The sequence below is a fragment of the Buceros rhinoceros genome, unplaced genomic scaffold (genome assembly GCF_000710305.1).
Source record: "Buceros rhinoceros silvestris isolate BGI_N320 unplaced genomic scaffold, ASM71030v1 scaffold6918, whole genome shotgun sequence".
Lineage (NCBI taxonomy): Eukaryota > Metazoa > Chordata > Aves > Bucerotiformes > Bucerotidae > Buceros > Buceros rhinoceros.
Genome location: NW_010425039.1, coordinates 9,682 through 34,026, shown reverse-complemented (window position 1 = coordinate 34,026; position 24,345 = coordinate 9,682). Strand labels below are relative to the sequence as shown.

The 24,345-nt window shown below is 37.7% G+C and overlaps 1 protein-coding gene across 1 annotated transcript in view; it reads left to right on the top strand.

Annotated features, from left to right (window-relative positions):
• The window catches only part of LOC104497709 (unconventional myosin-XVI-like), a gene marked incomplete at its 5' end in the record, with an annotated part of 50,368 nt that extends 30,706 nt beyond the window's left edge, over positions 1-19,662 (top strand). Inside the window, 2 exons of the mRNA XM_010140990.1 lie at positions 3,309-3,400; positions 19,429-19,662. Coding sequence (XP_010139292.1) covers positions 3,309-3,400; positions 19,429-19,662 — 326 coding nt within the window. The remainder of the gene's footprint in view (positions 1-3,308; positions 3,401-19,428) is intronic.
• Positions 19,663-24,345: the final 4,683 nt, after the last annotated feature.

The window sequence follows — 24,345 nt, the reverse complement described above, 5'->3', positions numbered from 1 at the left end:
CCCTTCCCTGCTGATGCATCTTTCACACTATAGCAGTCAATCTGTCAAGTGGAGCTGGATCAGTAGATCCAGCCTGTGTGTGAATGCAGAATCATGGAGGAAGGTAGAAGGTTTGGGGAAGGATGTGTGGCCACAGTTTCAAAGACCTGGAGACTCTGTGGTATGGCTGCTCTTTTGCAAATATGGATGTTGGAGGCCAGGAGGTACAGGGTCTCCAGTTGAGGGGTAGCAGAGCCTATGAGATTGGAGGTTCTGTGGAACCACAGAACCACTTCTAGACATCCAGTGATATAGATCTCAACATCTGAGATGCAAGCTATTTATCTGAAGGATCCTAAGAGCAGTATCTAAGAGGGCAGAAACGGGAAATAGGAAATAGAGGAAGAAGATCAGGGAGCATGGGATCTTCTTTTGAAGCAATATAGAAAAGACATTACAGGGAGTAAGTGGGTGTGGGATTTGGTTTCTAGTTTGAATACACCTATTGCTTGGGGCAAGGCTGTAGTCTTGATTATATGAAAAAAAAATTGAATGTATTTCTTTCACTTAAGTTCTCCAGTTAGAGATTATTGGTTGAATCATATTCCTTGCTATTTTCACCACCACATATAATGGCAATAATAATGTTAGCAAGCACAATTTTTCCCCGAAATTGCCAAATTAGGCTTACTTTTGGTAACTTGAGAACAACAAAGAAAGCGCAATTCAGATGATTGTATAATTTGTGCTCCAGCCTGAACCCCTGATTAACTTATGTTCTTGTAGTTCTGCTCCTGTCCCTGCTAAACTGATGCTTCCAACCTTGTGCTGAATTAAGCAAGGTCTTATTCAGTGTGCAGTGTGGTATCCTAATATTTACTAGATAAAGGAAAAACTCTCAGAAAGTAATCAACTACTCCATTTTTCTTTCCAAACTCCTCCAAGCCTCTGCTTGCCATGTCTATGAAGATGTGCAGTTGCTGTATATCGAAACTTTATTCTGTTTGATAAGACCTCTTATCAAAGTGCTTTTCATAGAAATAATCACAAAATCATTGATAAACTTACTCTTAGCTCAAGGCTGTCATGGACAGTAGATCCTAAAGTGTACAAATAAGGTGTAAAAGCAACATATTTTTCAAAACATGCTGCTGGGCAACATGTAGGAAAGTATTATCATTCATTTATGCTGGTCTAGAATCATGCAAATATTTTACATTATATCTTTTATTTGAATTAAATTAATAACACCTAGTTTAAAAAGGCATTTTGCATTAAAATATGGGTAATTTTATATTACTTAGTGAGTATCCAAACTGAATCCATGTGAATAAATTATTAGTTTAGAAAATAATTTGAAAAAAAGGGATTTTTTTTGTGTTGACAAAACCTGGACATGATTTTGCTGATGGCAAATTTTAAGTTGGAGGACAGGAAATTTGATGTAGCAAGAGAGGAATAGTGGTAACTTACTTGTATTTTACAAGCCTAGTGTACTGTAGACCTTGCCCCAGTACACACCTACTATATCATGGACCAGGTTCAAAAAGTGATAACTCCACCTCAAAACAAGACATAGTTCAAATCACTGCACCAGGCAGAAAAGGACTAAAAAGCTGAATTCTCACACGATTTGACCTGGCTCCTGAGCTGCAAGCAGGCGTTCCACCTTATTCACTGCCTGTGTGTGTCCAGAGGAAATCAGATGATTTGAAGATGTAGAAAAGATCCATATTTATGAACACTCAAGCTTTATTCTGAAGGACAAATTAAAAACCCAGCTGTTCCTAGTTACAAAGCTGTGGAGATTCACCATTACAAGGGGGAAACTAAAAGCAGGGTAGAGAGGCCAAAAAGGAATGATGATCATCCCTTCTCTTTAAAATTCTCGTTCTATTTATCTTGCAAAATTATGTTATTTTATGGGATTATTCATGCAATTTATATTTTCATGATTTAAATCATGTATCAGCAACCATGTTAAGAGTTAATGCTCACTTATCAAAATAAAAAAAATCACATTTTTAATATTGAAAATAGAAGGTTGGAAAAGCACGTTTCACAGTGTGTTTCTATGCCAGTTTCGTGATTGAAGAAGGAACTGAACATGAGCATGAAATAGAACTATGTCTAGTGCAATACATAATCCTCCTGTAAGTAGTTTATGATTCATTGCATTTGAACTTTGAATTGTTTCCATCATGATTCTGTGTATGTTGTGTATAATATGCAAAAAGTGCAGCTTGCCTCATTTTTTCTTTTTTAAAAGTACATATCTAGGCCCAGAATCACCTTACCTAGTCTTAACCACACAAAAAGTAGATGCCTACTATTAAACAAATACTTCAGACTGGGCGTTTTCCATTTCTAGTTAGTAAATCTTAGATGATTACCGAGAACAGTTCAACGTGCATATCTCTTACCAGGATGAATCCTCTTCTCACGGTAGCTAACTCTGTTCAATTGTCCAAAGAAGGAGCAATGATGTGCTGTTTATGGATGCCATAGTAGCATGAAAATTTGGGGTATATGCTATACAAAGAAATGCCAAAATTGCTGGATACTAGACTTACCATGGTGTCTGTGATTCTACTTTATGAGCGGCTTAATAACACCATTCGTGGACTCAGTGTTTCTGCTTCTGCCTTTGGTTCCCCTCATCCCGCCTTTCAGATGCTCTGTAGCACTATGTGGTCTTCCCACTCAGGCAGAAGAGGTGGGGAAGCACCAGCAGTGAGCCTCATTCTAGGATCACTGCACAGAGGCGTTTGTTCTCTTGACTCCAGAGGGAGAATACCTGGCTCTTTTACACTGGGTGACTGGTTTTTACACAGCTAGATTTTGGGCAGCTAATTCCCACATGGAGACTGCACAATAAGTACACAAATTAGAAGAAACACCTCTGTATTGAGGAGATAGATAGAATTGTAAGTCCTGGACCTACTATCCACTTCCCATGTGACCTAGAGACGTTAATTTGAGAGCAGACCGCGGGCCTGTTTTCCATCCCCTTTGCATTGCTTCTGCGGTAGAAAGGAGCCAGGGATTTCCACATTGCAGGAGGAATCCCTGGCCAGTGTGTATGTGATATGCTATTTGTAGGCTCTTTCAGTACAACTGCTCCTTCTGTAAAACAGCTTGCATGCCTATGATGCTATTCATACCTGGTAAATGATAATTTGTCAAGCATGTAAACAGTAAATATCCAGGAAATGTGTGATTTTTTTAAAATTCTTTTTTAGTAAAACTTTTCAAGGTCTTTTGACTCTCGTGCTGAAATCAGCCAACAAATAAATGTCTGATTGTAAATTGGTATTGTTCTACTTTAGGTTTACCAGAAGAAAATGAATATTCAAGACTGTCGGCCAGCACTACAGCAGGCTCATCGATTCAACGACACAGAGAGAGCCACACTAGTCAGGTAAATATTTCATTGACAATCTACTAGAACCAGTAAAAGATTAAAAAAAAAATCATAGTAGCTGCACGTTGAAACTTGTCTTGATTTAGATTTGTATGTTGGCATTGAAAAATGCAGACTTCTTTAACAGGGATGTGTTGAGCTAAAGACAATAATGAATTTACTCTTAACTTTTTTTGCTGAGAGGATAATCATCCTGAAATGTTCTCATAGTAGAATGGAGAGTTTATGGAACTTACTGTGGCTGGTTGTAAGGATGCTATTTTCAGGCAGAAGATAGGCCTCTTAACCCTGAGAGGACCAAGACATCTCTCTCGAGATATGCATTTAAACAGAAAGAGTTGCATGATAATGAACTTCATAGGATTAAATGCATAATTATAGCAACCTTTTGTTGATGAAAGCGGTGAAGACTTTAAAAGCAGTCACTGTTTTTCTTCCCTGTTTTTGAACATATAACAGTAAGTAAAAATTAAAATCAAAATTTCCATCAATTAAAACAGTGGCAGGTAGTGAGGTAGTATGAAGCTTGCACTTTGGTTATTTTAAAATCTATGTTTAGTTGATGTCACTTTAAAATAACAACACAGAATTAAGTTCGATGTACTTCAAGTGAACAAAAAGGAATAAAATTTGTCATAATATTTTTCTTCATTCGTCTCTTCAGCATTTCATATATACTATGAAACACTTTACTTTCTAAGTAGCCAATTCAGGCATGATGGCACTCAATAAATCTTATTTTCTTTCACTTAAATGGCATTAGTATATTGCATCGTGTCTTCAGTACACTTTTCCAAAAGGATACTCCTGAGTCATTTTTTTTAACTGAGATGACGAAAAGAATTTTAGGGTAAAGCCAAATACCATTCAAAGATAAAATGTGTTGCAGCTGAGAGAAATTTCTTAAAAAGAAACCTTTCATTAACCAATGCTACAGTTTCCAAACTATTTAAACAGAAGGTAAGGGAAGTGCTTGATCACATTTAAAAGCTACTTCTTGTCTGTGGGGCACAGCTGACATTTCATTACAACAAAGTACTGGCGCTAACCAAGTGAATGAATGTTTGGCCGTTGACTCCAGCAGGAGTGAGATTCAACATTCAACATCATATTCAGCCTTTAATGTAACTTTGGAAAACAGTAAGTTTTAACTGAGTAAATATGTGAGCAAGCTAGTACAAAAGTTTTCACTTTTTGGCTTTTTGCCTCACTGTCCAAAGTACAGGTGTACCTACAGCACCTATTCTGAGTTGAAAACTTGTGCCAAGAGAGCACTTGGCACTACACTGATCTCTTCAGATACATAAATGAGGTTGGCCAGAGCTGTTCTGGCACACATAAGCACATACCCATCTTGCACACAGTAACAAATCTTTACCATTACCATGCCTCTCCGACTCTCAAAATGTACTTTGACTATATGGTGGAAAAATACTTACAGGTCTACTATCTCCTCGGTATAGTGGGTGAGGATATGGGATTATGAAGACAACTGGCACCAATGTTTCCAGTTGCCTCTATTACATTTTTTAACAATCATCAACCAAATACTTACTAGGCATGAGAGTGGCCAAAGAGCCCTCTCTAGTGAATGAAAACTCCAAGTCCCAGACACTGCTCCAGTTATAAACCTCACAGTGAGACACTTTTTTTGTTCTGGAGAACCTTTGTTGCTAAAATGCTTGCCTGGTATCAGGGAGGAACAATGTTTTTATTACTACAGTGCAGTACATGGAGAGTTAAATGACCTAGGTATAAGGGAACCATTATCATCTTCATATCTTTGCAAGTGGAAACTGTATCCTTACGAGAAATTAGTTTGCAACATTTAAATGCTTTATTTTAGAAGCAAGTCTTCAACCATTTACAAACGTGCATTTTTGATTTTTTCCAAAACTACTTGCCAAAAGCTGAACACAATTTCAATTCAGTACTTTGAAATGTCACTTTTGAGTAAACAGATGTTTTGCCAAAGTGCTTCACAAATCTTTAAAATAGATTCCGTGTCATGTACTCAGAATTACATGCAGGGACAATCCTTAAATGCAAGCTCGATAAGAAGTGTGACAAGTTCAGAGAAGAAACCTGCAGTTCCGTGATTTTTGAAAAATTTGCCTTAATGAATAAACATCTTCCAAAGTGGTGCTGCCAAAAGAAAAAGAAAAAATCTTCCTCAAAAAAAACCAAACCACCAAACCAAATCCAACCCCACCCCCCCAAAACCCCCCAAAAACTCCAAACCTCTGCAAAAAAAACCTTAAAAAAAGTCTATGCTCATAGGGCTGAGAATCCTTACTGTAAAAAGCATTCCTCACCATTTCAAAAGCATGGCATATATTTGAAAATGATTGTTTTTAATTACAGCTGGCATTTCCTACCATGCTGCTGGTGACTCTAGCAGCATACAACCCTATTGTTAAAGTCTTTGCTGGGCTTCACTGCAGTAACCTTATCACTTTAAAGTAATTCTTGCAGAGATGTATGAAATGGGACAGATTGTTTCACAGATCTGTGAAGGTAGTGATTGACTAATTGCTTTAGAGAGAGAAATATAGACTGGGTCCTCGGATTTCTTGGCAGACACTCTGTCATTTCATCTAAAGGAAACTGGTTCATTAGCTTTCAGGGACTTCTAATATTTATGAGTTTTTAAAATATCTCCCTGCTAGTTCCTTACTGAAGTGACAGGAGTTAATTTCATTTTTATCTCAGGATCTCAAGGCTCATATACATCCAACTAAAGTTTAGGCATTGTGGGTTATAGTACCATCATGTTGTCACATCAGGTGATAATTACCTGCATCACTGCCTGATACTTCCTGCACACTGAAAACCTACACACTTCAGAGAGCAAATTCTTCAGCTCAGTATCCATCCACATGCATCATAAGGATCAATCTTCTAAGTAACGCTTTTGGAAGTACAAAATATCATGCAGATGTGAACTTGGCAAGTTAACTATCTCTAAAGTCAAGTCTGCTGGAAAAAAACAACCAAACAAAAAAGTTCACAGGTGACCATAAATGCCACTTTTCTAGGACAATGGTTACATAAAGGTCAATTTTTATCAGAATGAAAAAGGTCAATAATTGAAGAAATTGTTAAAAGATGAACAAAATAATTGTCACTTCAAAGTTATGGAACAAAATTCTACTTTCTTCTACTAGAAAATGGGGGAAGAGTTTTAAAAATAAAGTTCGATTTTTGTTTCATCAGAAATGATAGAAGTTAAATCAAAAGAAATAGAAGTCTTCCGTGTTAAAAGAACAAAAAAGTACATGGGGATTTTTTAACAATTACCTTTTCCTTCCTATTGTTCTGTGGCTGTATGGTTGTAGATTTCCAAGTGACTGTTATCTATAGGTTGCAAACATAAAACATAAAGAACCCAACATCTGATATAACACTGTAGCATCATCTTCATCCTCTATGAAGATGAAAACTGAACTATGATTCTGGGGTTTAAACAAGTTATCAAGAAGTTTCAGGTGTTTTAGTTTGTTCCGATAGTAGACCTTTATTAAACTTTTAGCAAAAAACCATGCATATTATTTTCACCAGCCCAGCACACCAGCTTCCACGTGTTTTGTGCTTTCCTTGTAAACCAAAACATTCTAGTCAAGGAAATCTTCAAAATGTAAACCCGAAATCTACAGTAAAATGGTACTGCAAGAAGCAAATATCCTAATCCACCCTTACAAGAAAACCTACTCTGCTCTTAGCAACTAAGCCCACATATATAAGCTGCAAGGACTGTATCTAACTCAGCTCCTACACAAAACCTTTTGGCAGCTGTACTGCGCCTCTTGCTCCCTGAACATGAAACTATGAACAGCATAAAACTAGGAAACTTCCTCTTCCAAACTTGAATTAAAATTACTAATTTAAAATTAATTAAATGCTTATTATTTCAAATTGTGTGGGAGATTTGTTTAAATAGTTTGGGATTTCCCAGTGCACCTGGATCTGTGGTCTTGAATTCTTATCCCATAATTTCCTTTCAGAGGCAAAGAAACCACCAAAATGGAAGAGATATTTCTTCTGATCATTTTTGCCATAATCTTGCTTAAATAGAAAATTTTGTTATGACTAGAAATGGTTTCTATTCAGTTACACTCCAGGAACTGACCCCAAAGCATATTGGAGGCTCCACAAACATTGAAATTGCATAGCAGGGTCGAAAACCAAAAAGTCCTCCAAAATAAAAAAGCTTTAAAAAATTACCTCTGTGCACTTTTTCTTTCACATTTCTCAGTTCCTTAGCCAGTCCAATGGGCTCTCTTCTCCAGACTGTATTTCTTGCTTCCTCTGTTCTTGATAGCTCCTATGAGCGTGTATGTTTAAAAGGTAGAGCATAAAGAGTGCAGAAATACATAAGTTCTCTGGAATGTCTTGAACAGCAGCAAGATGAAAGAGTCCACAAAAGCAAGACTGTATCTTTGACACCTCACACAAAAGCTAATCAGGCTTGTCTTCTTCTTATTCACAGATCCAGGACTGTATTTTTTTTTTTAATTTTGGTAAAAATATTTTAGAGTTGTTATTAACATTCACTACAAAGTGGGATGTGATGTGAGAAAGATGTAGTGGAATGAAGAAGAGCAGGTCAGCTAAAAGACTCCTTGTTTCCTATGTGGGCAGCAAGAAGCAATGTGGTCTTTCTGTAACAGGATAAGATGGACAACCTGGAGTTAATGAACAGATGGGAATTGAGGGGCAGCTTAAGAACTAGAGTGATATTAAGTGTGTGTGTAGGGTGGGAGTGGGGAGTAAAACAAGCACCAGATAAAGGATGATTCAGAGAAGCAAGGTTGGAAGAAAAAATACTGAGAGAGATGGCAAATAACAAAATGGAATAGGGATTAGAAAGAGGAAAGAAGGAAGAGCCAGAGAGAAGAAAAAAAAAAAAGAGAGAACTGAGAAAAACAACTGAAAGGAAGATAAGAAAAACAGGAGAGAAAGAACCAAGGATATAGCATAGAGTGGTGGCGTAAAGAGAGAGGGACTAAGGACTAAAAAAGTAGAAAGTTTTGACATACCAGTGGGATCTTTTATGTTCCATAAAATAAAAATAATTGTAATAATCCTCCTACATTTATAGGGTTGCTTTCTATGCAAGTTAGTTTGCAACCATGATCTCCTGAAGCTTCATCTAAGAAGAAAGTTAGAAAATGTTCCATTAAAAGGTGCGAAGCCTCTTTGTGCAGTTTAGCTTTCTAATGAATGAATGTTGGCTTATTTGTAATCAGATGATGTCACACGCATTCAGTGTCCTATGGAAATATTCCCAGAAAAAGACGCAAATAAGCAAGCAGTTTGCCATCCTAATAGGTCAAGTAATATCAGACATACAATACAGCCCGGCGTAAGATTTTGGTTACTCACTTCTGAATCATGTTTTATCTGTTACATGCTCAGAGGTAAGATAAAAAATGATTGTTATTTTTTCACATATTGTTATATTAAAAAATCTGCAGTCTTATCTCTTCTATTTTGTTTAAACCCCATAGTGCAGGTTGGCAGATTGCAGTAATATAGAAGCCAACATCTGACAATGAAAAATTGGAAATGTCTTTTCATATTCGTGAAGAATGTATTTATTGTTTCATTACAGCTTAAGCCATAGCTCTTATTCCATGAAATCTCATTGCTTTCAGCAGTCTCTTCCCTCAGAAAGAGTTGCATATTCATTATAGTCTCAAGGGCCTTCTTTGTTCCTACTTGATTTAATATTTGTTGCCAATCACTTCTTTTGTTGACTATTCAAAAGTTTAGAAAAACGGATAGTCAAGAATGCAGTGTGTTGCTACCCACCGCCCATTGTCACCATTCTAAACACTGGGATCTAACATTCGTTATTAATGTCTGTCGTGTTTGTCTGTTAGCTGGAAGTAATCTTTGATCATCTTTAAAGCGAAAAGTGGCAATCAAACAAGTCTGGTATAATAATAATAATTTAAAAATCACTAACGCCTTTGTAAACACATAACATCCAAGAGAGGACGTAGTATGTTATATATTTATCATTGATCTGAAACAGTATATTCCCCTGAATTCTGTTTTGTTTATTGTTTTGACAGTAATGTCAAAGAATTCTCTCTGTAATGTCACACACACAGACAAAAAACAGGTCTTATAACACAGTGTGGCTTCATTTTTGGAAGACAGTCAAAAACATGTGTCTTACAGATTAAATCGTATGAAGTAATGCATAGTATGAATTCATCAGTAAGTATAATACCTTGAGGTTTTGTATCAAGGGCTTTTGGAGGGCTCATGCCCCTCTTCTCAGCAAGTATGTTCTAGGTCTGACCGCTGTGACCCCCAAAGGGAAAAAGCAGATCCTCCTCTTTGAACCAGTGGATGCCACAGTCAGGTTCCTCTATACTTGAGTCCCCTTTCCTGTGTCCACTGCTTCACCCTCATTGCATTTTCCCCTGATAGAAGGCTGTGATTGTTGAGGAAAAGGGAACAAAACCTCCTGAGCATCCCTCTGCCCTCCCTAAGCTCAGGTGTTTGGCTAAAGAGTGTAGTTATTCCCCTTGCACTGTCACAGTGGCCAACAGGTCACCTTAAAAGGCTGCTTCACGTGTGAGTTCAATGGGCATGTGATCCGCTACCCCACTGACAGCATCTGTGGAGAGCAACTTCCCTCTGACTTTGTCATAAGTGCCTGGTGTGAGAGAGAATAAATTGGTCCCTCTGCCCTTCATTCTCTTGCTGTCACGCACTGCCACATACATGTAGGTCAGCAGAGATTTAGACTGCTAACAGACCATAAATTAAGTGGTGTTTGCCTCTAATGTTGTTTGACCATAAGTGTAGTGTTTTTATACAAGGAAGGATGATACACAACATTAACAAATACGAGCTGATCATTGTTTTTGTGATTATTTCAAAAACATTATGGAAAACCTAGTCTCTAACCAGCTGAGTGAAATATCTCCATTAATACCACAAAGCAGCAGTGATCAATTAAGAAGCAACATTATTCAGTTTTTCAGATTTTTTTTTTTTGTTAGATTAACATTAGATATGTACAAAGTGGGATCAGCATTGTTAGATCGGCTGTTCTGGTTTATCTCTATGACAAATGACTTGTTTTCAGAACTCATCTTGAGAAAGGCACAATTGCTGTTCTGAACATAATCTTTTTCTCAAGTGTCTGAGGCAAATTTAGAGGGTGCTCTAAAGGTTTTAAAGAGCATTGTGTAGTCAGTTTATCTGGAAGGAGAAATATTGCCTCAGAGAAAAGAACAGTATATTTCAATATTCTTTGATGTTTTAGGCAATCTGGGAAGGCATCATTTTGAGTTGATAGCAGAAATCTAGAGCTGAAAGAAACTCAGCCAAAACAAATAATAATAAATAAATAATTGAAAACCGCAAGATCCAAATAAGTAAATAAAATGTAAATAAACATTAATAAATAAACACCCCTGTTTCGAATGCATAGGATTGTCCAACTGTATTCCCAGCTCAGGTAATCAGAGTGCCTGACGTGTGCTGTCGTATATTATCGAACATTGCCTACCTTGTTCTAGTACTTGCTGCCAGATTGCACATTACAGCTATACTCAGGATTTGTGTACTGATTTTAATTTGCGAAGATAAAATGTCTTTGGTTGCTTGCTGAAATACCTCCAAGCAGTATGGAAGATGTTTAACCTAACTGAGAATATTGTGGTCCCAGACATGTTACTACTTCCTTGGGGGAAAGGTACAAAAGTGCAGAAAACTGAGCCCTGAATTTGCTACTAAAATGTACTCCTGCAAAACATAATAATAATAAAAACCCCCACCCTCCCTCCTACCCCCAGAAAAAAAACTCAAACCAGAAAATCTCCAGAGTATGAGAGAAAATCAGACAACTTACACCAGAAATACAAGTATGGTCAGATGAAGAATATGAAGTCTTCTGTCTGAGGCATACCAAAGGTGTGTGTAGCCCAGGAGTCTCTTTCTGACAAAAACAAGAAGGTACTGCTTCCAAAGGAAAACGGAGGTGTGCAGGATGCATCTTTTGCCGGTTTCTACAGATCTGTGAGGAAGGGCCTTCTGGAGGCAGAGTTAATTTTGTAGTAGTAACCCTTAGTGGACTTTTCTGTCATGAATGTTTCTAGAAAAGCCTTTCAGAAAACCAAACCAAGGCAGAGCGGAATTCATTTTTTTTAGGATGAAGCTTGAAAATTTTCCAAATGCCATGTGGTAGCAGAAGGCTGAACTGGGCAATCAAAAATGCCTGTGCCTGTGTGGTCTCTGACGTCAGAATATCCTGCTTCCAGCATTGCCCCATGACCGGTGTTTGGAAGAAAATTGAATCTGTTCCTCAAAAAATAAGTGACAGCTGAAAAATGCTTGTCAGAAGTGAGAGCATTTCTTCCTTATTCTTGTGGACTCTGTTCAGAAATGTAGTCCCTTTTCAATTTTGTTTTAAATACAAAGTTACTTCTAAGATTACCCCCAATTTTATGGTTTCCTTTAGTATGTCATGTATATAACTCCTGTTCGAAAGGTAGTTTATTCTTTTGATGTAATAAGGCATTTTAACTGAGAGAGAAAACATATTTTCATGTTTGGAACAAAGCAAATGAAAAAAAAATTATATCTCAATTACGGATCTCACATTTAACTCTGTTTAAGCTGGCATACTTCCTCCAGAGCAATTCCAAATTCACACCAGACAGAGCACCTGTCGTCTTTGCCATTTTCTCCTTTCCAATAAACCCATTTGCCATCCATTTGGACAGTTTTATTTTTGGAATAGTAAGATTGCTCCAACACAAAGAAACATCATCACTTAAAAGAATGATTAACTAAAATCACTTCATTGTTCCATATCACATATCAAGTTATTAAGTCCAACAGGTCTGCACTTGCAAAAAAAAAAAAAAAGTACATACCAGCATTGACAAGACAATCACACGAATCAGCTTGGATCCTAGTGACATATTTGTATTTGAAGATTTTTAATTGGAGTTTAGAAGCATGTAAACTATTTATCATAACTGCTATCTCCTCCCTGCTGGGGTCTTACGTAGCCAGTGCAGGTTTCCCAATCAAACACACATTTACATATTGATTTGATTTGTGTTGAATGATTGCCTAGGCTTCTTAACACACCCTTGGTTTACTGAGCGCTTTCCCCTTATATCTTTAAATGAACATTGTATGGGTAAATAACACATCGGCTGACAGATGGTTTTCCTTGATTTAAGAATTGGTGGAAAAGCAATGTTTTACTGATTTAAGCTTTTTTGTAAACACAGAAAAAACCAAACATATCTGTTTGAACCTGAAGGGTCAGAATTTTTTGAGAGGTTGCACGGTCGTTTAGAAAAAAGATGTGACATGCCTGTTTGGAATCAGTTACTATAGGGGTTTATCAGATGCAAAAAGAAAATGGGGCAAGATGAAACCATTAAAATGAATTAGAAACATTTTTGTGAGATTCTAGGGGTGAATCTCTAATTTTTTGTGAGAAGTGCATGCCTCTCACAGGTTGAGTAAAAATGTGTGGATCTTGCTAATAATCACATACAGTAAGAATTATTTCCAGAATTATTGAATGAAATTGTTTCTTCAATTTTGAGATGAGAGCTGAGAATAACCTGGTCACTTTCTTTAAAACTGATGATCTGCAGGAGACCCACTGGGGTTTGTGAACTGCTTTTGAAGGCTCTAATAAAGATAACCGTCAGTCACCTGTTGGTTCCACTTACATTTTTAGGCAGCCTACAAACTGGAAAAGATTAAAAACATGGGTTTTGTCAAGGCAGTTCCATTCCTAATATAAATATGATAATTTATCATTTTATGTTTATTGCATAATTCACTTTAGATCCTGATCAAATTTTAGAAAGGTAAAATCATTGCTGTTCTACACTCACAATCTCCCCATGGATTCCATAACAGAACCTCAACTTTACTAACAGTTTAAAATACTAATGTAAGAGAAACATAAAAATGCTGTAATAATTAATTGTGAGCATCTACTGACAGTAACTTTAAAGCATCAACAATGACAAAACTATTAAAGAAAATGGCAGTGTTTCTCTGACAGGAAAATATGGACTAGCTACCTGATGCAAATGTCTCAGGAGTATGGGTTTACACACTGTACCTGTCCTTTAATTGTGTTGTGATTTAAAAATCTGTTCTCTGTTCTGCTTATATGTCTATATTCAGGAATTTTACTAAAACTTAGAGAAGCAACTAAAAACAGAACTGTAATAAAACATGCAGAGCTACTTTTTGTGCAAAGAAAATTATTTGTGTTTTACCATCCAAGACTATAATTAAATATTAATTTTCATTATGTGGTGAATAGTAGTAGAAAAAAATCAATGCAATCATAAATTAAAAAAAAATTGCTAGAGTACAATACACACGTTTGGAAAAAATGCGAGCCCTACCTTTTGTCAGGGAGAGAGAAAATTAGGTGCAATACTCAAAAGATTCTACTAATGCAAATTCTTAAATCTCTGTTTGACAGGCAGTTTAATGAGTCCTTTAGCCACAGCTTGATGATCAAGACTGTGTTGCACTTGACACACAAAAAGACAATATAAGCTCTTTCTTACTTTTGAATGTTACAAAATATCCTCTGTAAAGTTGAGCATTTGATCTTTTAATGCAGAATGAATTTCCTGAGATTCTAGAGCCAAATCTCTAAATAACTCGAAGTTAACCTTAAATGGATCTGTTAATCTTTTTATCTGGCATACCTTTTGTCACAAATGATTTAAAAATGTGAAGCCTTCAACTTTCCATAATTAAAAACTCACTGATCTTTTTAACTAGGCTGAGAAAAAAGAGAATAATTAAAATAATTTATTGAGTTATCTGATAGCAACTCATCCTGATTCTAAGACAAAGTTGAATTCCGGCATGTCTACTTTAGGCCATAAAGTGATATTTAGACAGAATTTAGAAGCCTAAATCCAGAAGACAGTTCAGGGGCTTGTTCCCCTATGACTGTGCCATAGTTAAATGTATGTAAATTGGTAGGCAAAATCATGGTCTAAGATTTTCATGGTTGCCAGCATACAACCAAAGTGATCTGTCTCCACGATCTCTTGTGTGCTAAAACCACAAGGGACTCATTCTGAAGGATTTGCTTTAGTATACTTATCATACACGGACAGCAGAAAGCACAGGAAGCAGAGTCCTTCTTTGCACTCAGAGTCCACCTCTTGTAGCTGCAGTGTCCTCTCAGCGTATTGGAACTCAGTCTCTTCGTAACGTGCAAGATGTTAAATCCACATCTTCTAATTTCCCAGTGCGTTCTAACCTCTAGATAATGGTGAAAGCCCTTTCATGCGTTTCCTCATGGAACCGACCCACTGGTGCTCTGTCACCAACAAAAATCTGTAGTGCCAGGAAGAGAGGACTCGCTTCTGTAGTCTGATAGTTTGGGCTGTGAGGTGGGAGGAATGAATCCTGGGATCTTTTCCCTGGGCTGCTCATTATAAATTTCTTTTGTTCATCTTGCCATATTTTGCAGTGGAAAATACGGGTCCTGTTTAGCTGCTTCAGTCCACTGCAGTTTCCAATAAATAGCTTTGGTATACTCACACGCTCTTCTCTTGGGTGTCACTGGCAATGACACTTCAGGTCTATTTTACTTGTTTGGTAAGGACTTTGGATACCAAGCACAGGAATGGTGTTTCCACCAGATGGCAGGGCTGTTAAATGCTAGGTATTCAAACGCTGTATGTTTTTGTGGGTCTTGCCCAAATGCTGTGTTGTCCATGTCTGATTGACCATTGAAAAATCCTGGTCTAAAGTTGGCATCATCTCTTCCCCTTTAATGGCTGAAGTTGTTTGTTCAGTGTTCATTGAAAAGACCAGTAAAGCAATTACATCCTACACACCTCATCCTTCACAAAATACCTGTTTGGGATATAGAATAATAATGATGAAACACAACTTGCTGTTTTACATTGTGGTTCATGTAAAATTATTCAGCAAATCTTTTCTATAATGAATATGTATAATAAATCTTTAGCTTGTCACAGGTCTAATCATGAATGGAAAAGAGAAAAGATATCATGTTATTCAAATAGATCTAATCAAATTAACTGATTCATTTAGAACTCTGCCATTTCTTGTTCATTTTCCCCCCTTTCATTTCCATTGCCTTTCCATTGCATGTCCTTCATCCAGGTTGAAATACAAAGTTTTTCCAGTTTACTTACCAGATCAATCTCATAATAAATAAAGATTTGAGATTTTTTTTTCTATCCTTGTTTAAAAATTGCAGTAAAAGATGTGCACTTACTTGTGGACTGGACCAACCTTTGTCCACTATACAATGGAAAAGGAGCTCTATAGTGAAACTGCTGACCCAACATTAATTAACAGCTTGGATAAGAAGGGTTGGTATAATAAAGGTTCTTCATTGCCTATAAGCTATAAATAGGATGCATTTGTCAATTGCTTTGCCCAGACAAAATGTACTCACTTTTCAGCCTGCCCCTGTGTGCCTTTATGATTCTTAGAATAGCAGTGGTGCTGTCTCTAATTCAAATATTTTGTCTACCTTTCAAAACTGAAAATTCCTCTGTACTTCGTTAGAGTCATGCTGTCAAACTTTTGACACCTGAGCACATCCAACGGAGTTTCAAAATATCTGTTTTCTTATAAGTATACTCATCTACCAGTGTTCAGGCACTGAATAGTCTTTGACTATTTATCCCTGACACTCCTTCATGTGAAACTCTTGCAATGACCGTCTAACACAGGTTGCTTTTGGTATGTTCCAGCACTTTTCTGAGAAGCCAAATACACGTTCTTGAAATGCTTAAAATTTAGATGCTAGTAAGGTGTCTAAATTAGGAAGACTAGATTCCCTTCTATCTGTTTTCTAAACAGGCTTATGCCCATAATTTAAACCCACAAAAATCTATCGAAATTAGCCACAGTAAGCCGCAATGCCTCCCAAACTATACACTTGTTCTATAGGATACAAATACCTGATGTGTCTTTCTTAATAAATTGTCTCCAATTACAAACTTTTCATTTGTCTTCTAATCTTTCCTACCCACACTGAAGGGAAAAAAAAAAAAACCAACCCAGGTAATGTGGTTTGGTACACAAGAAGTCTCTGGTATCCCTTTATCAATATTCTGTGGATCATTTCATTTTCCTTTGAGTTGCTGAGAAGTTTTGTGTAAACATAAAAGTAAAGAGATTTCTGATTTCTAGTGGTATGCAGTTGGGAGGGCAGAAAAAGTCTTTAAAACACTTACCTTTTCTTTTTCCTTGAAAATGCAGAATTTACAACTTTACTTGAAAATATAATATGTTTTATTCAGACATTTGTCCTGGTTTGAGATAAACAGGGTTAGTTTATCTTTGATGGATGCATCAAACAGCCAATGGTGTATTCCTCCCATAACGCCAGCTCATCTCACTGGCTGTGGGGTTTTTGGTGGCCCCTGGGGCTTCCTTAAAAACGGCACACAGGTGGGACCTCATCTCTTTTTTAATTCCCACCACCCAGCACTGCTGCCACCTTGCTACCACCACTTGGTGCCACCCTGCTGCTCCATGTGCTGTCCCGGCTGCCGCAACCATTGCCATCACTTTGTTCCATGTGCTCCTGCCGCACTGCCGCCATCGCTTCCCAGGCGCCCTGCCATGCGCATAGACCGCCACAGACACTGCTCTTGCTGCCACTCCTGGCCCAGCCGTGCCACATGCTGCTGCCTGAACAGCCTAGTAGCCTTTATTGCTGCTTTTCCTTAACCACAGTTTGGGTGCACACACACCCACCCCTGTCGCTGCACCGGTTCTGAACCTATATAAACTTGTTTGCATCTTGTTCTGTATATAATATCTTTCTATTGTTATTAAAAATGTTTTAGTTTCCTAAGTCAACAGAGGCCTTACAAACTTCTTATCTCTTTTCTTAAGCCTTTCTCCTGGAAAGGGAGGGGACTAATTAGAGAGAAAGTCTGTCCCGTCATTGGCCAGCCTGGACCAACCAATGACAACATTATATAGTTTAATGCATCTATCTCTGAAGTATCAGCCAACCAGAAATTAAGCAGATTCCCCATCAATCTTCAGGCATTTTCATGTAAGGGCTTGTTCCTTCTCTGACAGCACGTGTGAAAGATCTGACTTGCACTTGCACTTGCAGTGTAAAGCCTGTGTAAGCACCTGAGCCCAGGTGCCTGCGATTCCATGAAGGAACAGCAAGAGCCACAAGCAGTAACAAAGTCTTCTACCCTGCAAACCTCGTTGCCTAGCACTGACAAAAATGATCTTTGTGTCATTCAACCCTCTTTGCAACTGGAATCAACCACATGCATAGTGTCTCATGAGCATTTAAGGGCACTGCACAGCAACTCCTTTATCATGGTAACTAACATGAAGCCATCTCTCATTATGACAAGGAGTATAAATGCAACTGTGACAAGAATAGCCATATTTCTCACGTGAGCCCGTTGTGTGTGAGATGAGGTATGGGCATTTTAGTCATGTCATAGGTGTCTCTTATAGTTGCCCCAGTGGGGTCCTTAATACGGAAGGTAGCAGGGTAATGGCCATGGGCCATTAGTCATTAAGGTGGGATTATGGTTTATATTCCCTAGACAGGCCCCTTCTGCTACAGAATACCCCCAAGCGAATAGCTCTCAGTACCTGCTCTAGGTGCTGCTGTACTGCATAGGTGCTAAGTAGGTCTTAAAGGACAGTGAGATAGACTTCATAACTTCATGGACTTGTGCTGTCATGAGGCCTTCAAACTCAGTTGAACAAACCAACCATTGGAAAATAAGAGTTAAACTGGACGGAACAGTTTCTTCTAGGTGCATTATGAATCTAGTACAGAGCTTTTTGGCTGCTTCGAGGTGGATTTACAAGTAGTTTCAGACCAACCGAAACTACATTTTAGGTTGTTAATGTATTCTTTGGAAGAAGACAAGGTTCAGCTCTTATAAGGATAACCCCTATCTACAACAAGTAGCATTACTAATTCTAAGCAGCAAAACAGGTTATAGTTTCTTGGTTATGACTGTTTGGGTATTTACACTTAGGGGCAAAACCTTGCTCCTCCCACAGCTGCTGTTTGCTCTGTGTAAAGGAGTATTTTGTGAGTATAACGATATTATATGAGCAGCAATTATATATGACAAGAGTTTTAAGACCAAGTTGTTAGAAATACGGACTACTCATCACCGTAGGCATTCTGTTTTGTGTGTTTCAGAGGATTGTGTTCATGTACCCTTTGGTGACATACAGGAGTTTTTCCTATTTTTTTCATTTTTGACATCTGCTTCATACAACTTCAGTTCCATGACTTTCAGACATGCGATTGAAACGAGACAATCCTAAATCAGTAATTGTCTTTATTTTCAGTGTAAAGAATTATAAATGGGGATGAGGGGCAGAGAGTTAAGCACAAAATTTTAAAACCTTTTGGAGGACAAGGTTTCCTCAAATTATTAACAGAGATGTTTGATCTGTTTTCTCTCACTCAGCTGTAATACAAATTATACAAGCTTTCCCTCAGCAAACGTGTAGAACTCTACCCACATGCATCTATTTATTTCTTTATTTGTAAATATTACAATGGGAGCACTCACAGCCACTCACCATCTAACATGGCTAAGCCTGGGCATGCTCTAGCAGTCTCAGGATTTCTTTTTATCATTCTACTAGAAAGCTTACAATGTGCCATGGTGCCCCTTGCAAATAGTGGATGGAGAGCAGAAGGTAGTTCTCTCCTCTCACAGGGCTTGGCAATTTAAAACACCTCGCATGATTTCAAGGGAAGGTTATTTTGCTGAAAGTCATTACTGTTTATATGTCATTATGCATGTCAATGAGCTCTTTACACAGGAGATAAGAAAATAAGACCTGAATCTGACCTGCCCACAGGTTTGCATCCATGACAAAAGAGGCAGAGGATCCTGTGTGAAGTGTTGTTCAACACAAACATTACAATTTTACACTGCCGAGAAAATTAATCTTATCCACCTTTTTTATTATTATCATTTCCTTCTCACTAACAGGTTATTCATCAGTTTAGACTTTCAGAGAATGAGAGTGTAGCTCTGCAAGAGCTTCTAGATTGGAGGAGAAAGCTATGTGAAGAGAGAGAAGACTGGCAGCAAATCTTGCACAACACTGAGCAAAGAATCACAGCCCCACCTCCACCCCCTTGTAAAAAGCCAACACTGCTGAAGAAGGTAGAAGATACTTCCTGCAACAGACTCTCTTCAAGCATATGGGATACCACCATGTGATTCAGATGTGTATGGCTGCAGACTGTTAGGAATGAAACCTTCTAATGACTTCAATCTGCACAATCAACAAGTTTTCTTCCCTTCACAAAGCGTGTGGGGATTTTTTAAGCACTCATTCAAGAGCACAGGATGGAGGAGCTGTTTAGATCTGTCGTGTGTGCGTGTACGTGTGCGTGTTCTTTTCATATATATACACACATACATATATGTGTGCATCTGTGACTATGTATATGTATGCATGTGTGTATATATATGGAGACAAAATGCACTATAAGTACTTAGTTTAGAAGTACAAGAAGGTCACTTAGAGTTCTCACATGGACAATGACGAAACTATGTTAAGTAAATGACAATGGGGAGAAGTGACTGACAGGAAGGTTAGAGAGATCAGGAACGTCAGCGTGCACACTGTACAGCTGTTTTATATAGTTCAAAAACATGATGTTTCTTGTTCCCTAATGAATGGTTTTATTATATTACATGTATACATATATATATTTCTTTGTAGATGTCTGTGTTCTGTTGGTGATGCAAAGCTGAAGATTATTTACATGTTTATTACTGGTGTTTTATAACTTTATGCAATTGGTGCTGTTATTCTTTCTTCAAAATACAGGTAATAAATTCAGTACTCGCATTTTTCTTTCATAGTTTATCTTTAACAACATACTAAACAGCTTCAACACTGTGTTGTTTTTGCAGAACTGGCAATATCCTTTCTAAAATCCAACCATGAAATTCTTGCAAAGCTCCTGTATGCAGGTGTGATTGTTGCTGTTCACAGTCATGAATTAGAGACCATGACTTCTTTTTGGTGGACCTGTGTTTCTGAATGTGTGAACTGTGAATTCTGCAGCTACATCTCAAATCTCATTTCCTTCTGGGTTATTTAAAATAATGAGGCACTCATTTAGATTATAAGTATGGTTTGAAATTCTTACCTGATTATACGCAACATCAGGTGTCAGTACAAAGATACATAATGGTAATGAGGTATGAAAATAGGGCTGTGATTTACTGTAATAAGCCAGAAGGCTTTACAGTGATGGGTATGTAAAGGATTATGTCCTTATGGTGGTACAGTGATGCATTTATATCTCAAATTTCATGTAATGCAATGGTTCAGAAATTGGAGCATTCTAGTTGGTGAACATGAGTTCTGAGCAGTAAAGTTAATTTATGAAAAACATGCTCCTGGTAACTTGTTAGCTACTGCTCAGCAGTTTTGCCACTAAAAGGTGTGATTTATGTATATACACAGGTATTTTGTCAGGGCCTGCTTATTTTAGGTTCTTGGAGTATGTAGAGCCAGTGTGAAACACTTCTTGGCTGTTTGCCCCATTCCTATTGGGATAGAGGAAAAAGTGCCTGTAATTTTGCAAGTGGATGTAAAACTAATGTTTTCACATATAAGCTAGATTCAAAAACGTGAGCTCACCCTTGGTTGGAAGCTGGGAAGGAAAAAAAATACTACTTAGAGATGTAGGCTTTTCCATCATGTTTGGCAGAAGCTTCAAGCAGCCTGAATGGCAAAAAGTAATCACATGCTTGTTTCTTCATTTGTTTTTACAGGGAAGCAGCAAAGCTCAAATCGTTCCCATGACTATCACCAAGCTGTAGGCAGAATAAAGCACCTTCTCTTGCTGGAGATTAAAATAGACATTTTGAATGGACGAGGAAAGGGAGACACCGTGTTAGCTCAGAAATTCACTGTGTTACCACTGTTAGCTTCACAGAGGTCTCCTCTGTAAGATTACCCGTTTCTATTTCATGGAGAAGCAGGGACTCTAGATTCTGAGTCGTACCTTCAGCTGATGTAAATGGCCATAGATCATGACTTATGCAGGAGGGGCAGCTAAGCCTACTGTGAGGTTATGCAGAAACCAACTCTCACCTGCTAAGCAATTACATTAGAACGAGGTTTTGCCTGGAAGAATTGAGGTTTCTGTCTTTTCGCTCAGTAACCAGGGACACACAGAGGTCCCTGTGTGACAACGAAATGAGAAATGAAATGGCTGCAGAACGGGATGCAAGAGAGCTAATTAACCTGACCTTGCAACTAAACTACATTGCTTCCAGGATGCAAGTTGTTATCCCTACACAGCACAGCATCACTGTATAGCCATAACAACATTGACGCAGCTAGATGAGCCATCCTGAACACCTCACTGCACTGAGACATGCAGATATGCCTTTAGGCTTGCCGCTCCTCAAATGGACCTGGCAAATAGCCCCTCATAAGCTCTATCGTATTGCTAACTCTAATGCTCACTAGCTGGCTTGGCAACTGTTAGCAATCAATCCACAGCAGCCTGGAGGCTTAGGACAAGCTGTAAAATCTGACCGAGAAGCCAGTTTAGATCACGCCACGTTCCCTGCCGTGACAGTAAGCTTGCTACCAGTATCCGAGCTACCTATTTGTAAGGTGAGCTTGAGTATCTTCAGACGACACTGTTGTCGTTGCTGCACTTGTAATGTGGGAGTACCCAGCAGAGAGACAATACATTTGTCAAATGGAGTTTAAAATGGGAAATAGGATAAATGAACATTATACTATTGGCAATCCTTACTAAAAGTTGTGTTAGAGCCGTGAGCAGGAGCTGAAATGGGGTCTAAGGAACCTTTCTGCTACTCTTTCAAAGTTCATATTGTGCCCCATTCCAACAGTATGAACCAAGTGTGGAAAAAAGGCATGCAGATTTTCTCGCAGTTACATCAATACAGTTACACCGGAGAAGTCAGTGCAAACCTCATTCAGGCAATCAGATTCCCCAGACCATGAGCAAAACAGATTATTCCCCCTGTGCATCAGACCTTTGTTCTATTTTCTTGCAAACTTGGGTAAGACATACATTTTCTGAGGCTCTTCCTTAAAGCATGTTATCACAGTTCAATATGGCAAACTAAACAGCAGAAGATGTGAGACCTTTTCTTTTTCAATTTTGTTATTAATTCCAGGTTATGTTATGCCTAACTTTTTACTTGGGAAGATTTTTCAGCATATTCTATTAAAATATAGTACTATAGGAAAGTATTTGTGTTAGAACATGTTTTAAATATTTCTCTAATGGCAGTAAGACACTCCAGAGTGTGGCTTATGATGTCATAATTCACACCTAGTGTGTTCATTGGTCCCCTGGCCCTTGGCCTGGTGCCTAACAATGCAGTTGGTAGGGAGTTATTATACCATAACTCACACCCTACAGTGTCTTATTGCTTAAATAACCATACCCCCAGAGGTATCTTAAAACTACCATTAAAGTTTATATTGTGTATCAAAATGTGTTTACAGGGCTGGGAAAATATACCATTGACATTTTGAAATGTTGAGAAGTAGTTTTAGCAGAACTGTACAGTGCTTGTAAATTAATCTCCCCAGTGGAGTATGCGCCAGCCAATTACAGTATTTCTTGAGTATATGAAGTCCTCTCTTGCACATTAAAAAATAGCTTAGGAAAGAAAAAAAAGGCTTGTGAATTTAATATTCTAAAGGGAAATATTAAACTTTATGAGCATGCTAATGCCCTTAATATCCAATGAACAATCTAAAATATATTTGTATTTGCAATAAAGCAATTTCAGGAAGCTGGGGTTATCATCAGATAATCACTCCTCCACATTGTGCCTTATTGCTTAATTTTTAATATGTGAAACAAACAAAACTTCTAACAAATCAGCCTGTCCGTCAGTATAAGGTAAGAAGAATCAGATGTGTTTCACACTTAAGTCATTGGTCTTAAAGCCAAGGGAATTCTGAAACCGTATTAAACTGTAATAAAAGAAAAACAACAGCTGTTGGCATGAGAAATTTTTAAAACTTTGTAAACCTTACTTGTTACTCCTGAAATAGCACTCGGTGTTTTTTTAGTTGCTGTAGTTGCATTCCTGTTGCAGATGATAAGCAAAACTTTGCTTTTAAAAACTGATTTAGATGTTCAGAGAAGTACATGCACCAATAACTTACAAAAGATCTGTGTACAGCATGAAGTGATAAGCCTTTTAAAAACTTGTATTGTTTACAAAACAAGAGTATGACTGTTGAATAAGTGAATTACATTTGCCTTTTTGCCAGTGATTCCTTTTTATCCTTCTAAAAGGTTGACTTATCTTCATTAACTTTACTATACTGCAGATCCTTTGTGTGTGGGACAGAGAATTTCATTAATTTGTTAAGAAAGCGTAATAGATTGTAGCATAGTTCTGAAGTGATAGTAATAGCCATATTCATTGTAGGTTTTAATTCTGCTCTGTAGTATTAACATCCCTAGTAATCCTGTTAGTCTTATCTCTAGAAAGCCTGCTAATATCTGAAATGCTCTGAGGAACCTAAAATAAGTTTTGCCATTCGCTTGTTAAGTAATAAATGTAATTAAACTCTGTACAAGTCAGTTTTCCAGAATGGTATTTAACGTTTCATGGCTTTGTGTTCGAAATATACAGTTTTTAAAAAGAAAACACCACCTGAGCGTAACTATTTGACAGTAACTGAACAAAACAGAAGGGCATGTAAGGAAATGCTTTTCTTCCCATTTTGCTATTCTCTGTATACTCAGGTTTTTCATTTTCAGAAGAAATAAATAAATCCCAGTGCTGGCATATAATGTGGCTGTGAGAATTAGATCACTAGCGAAGACTGTCTGTCCTCCCTCCTGTGGTTTGTCCCTTTCTCCAAACACATGAATG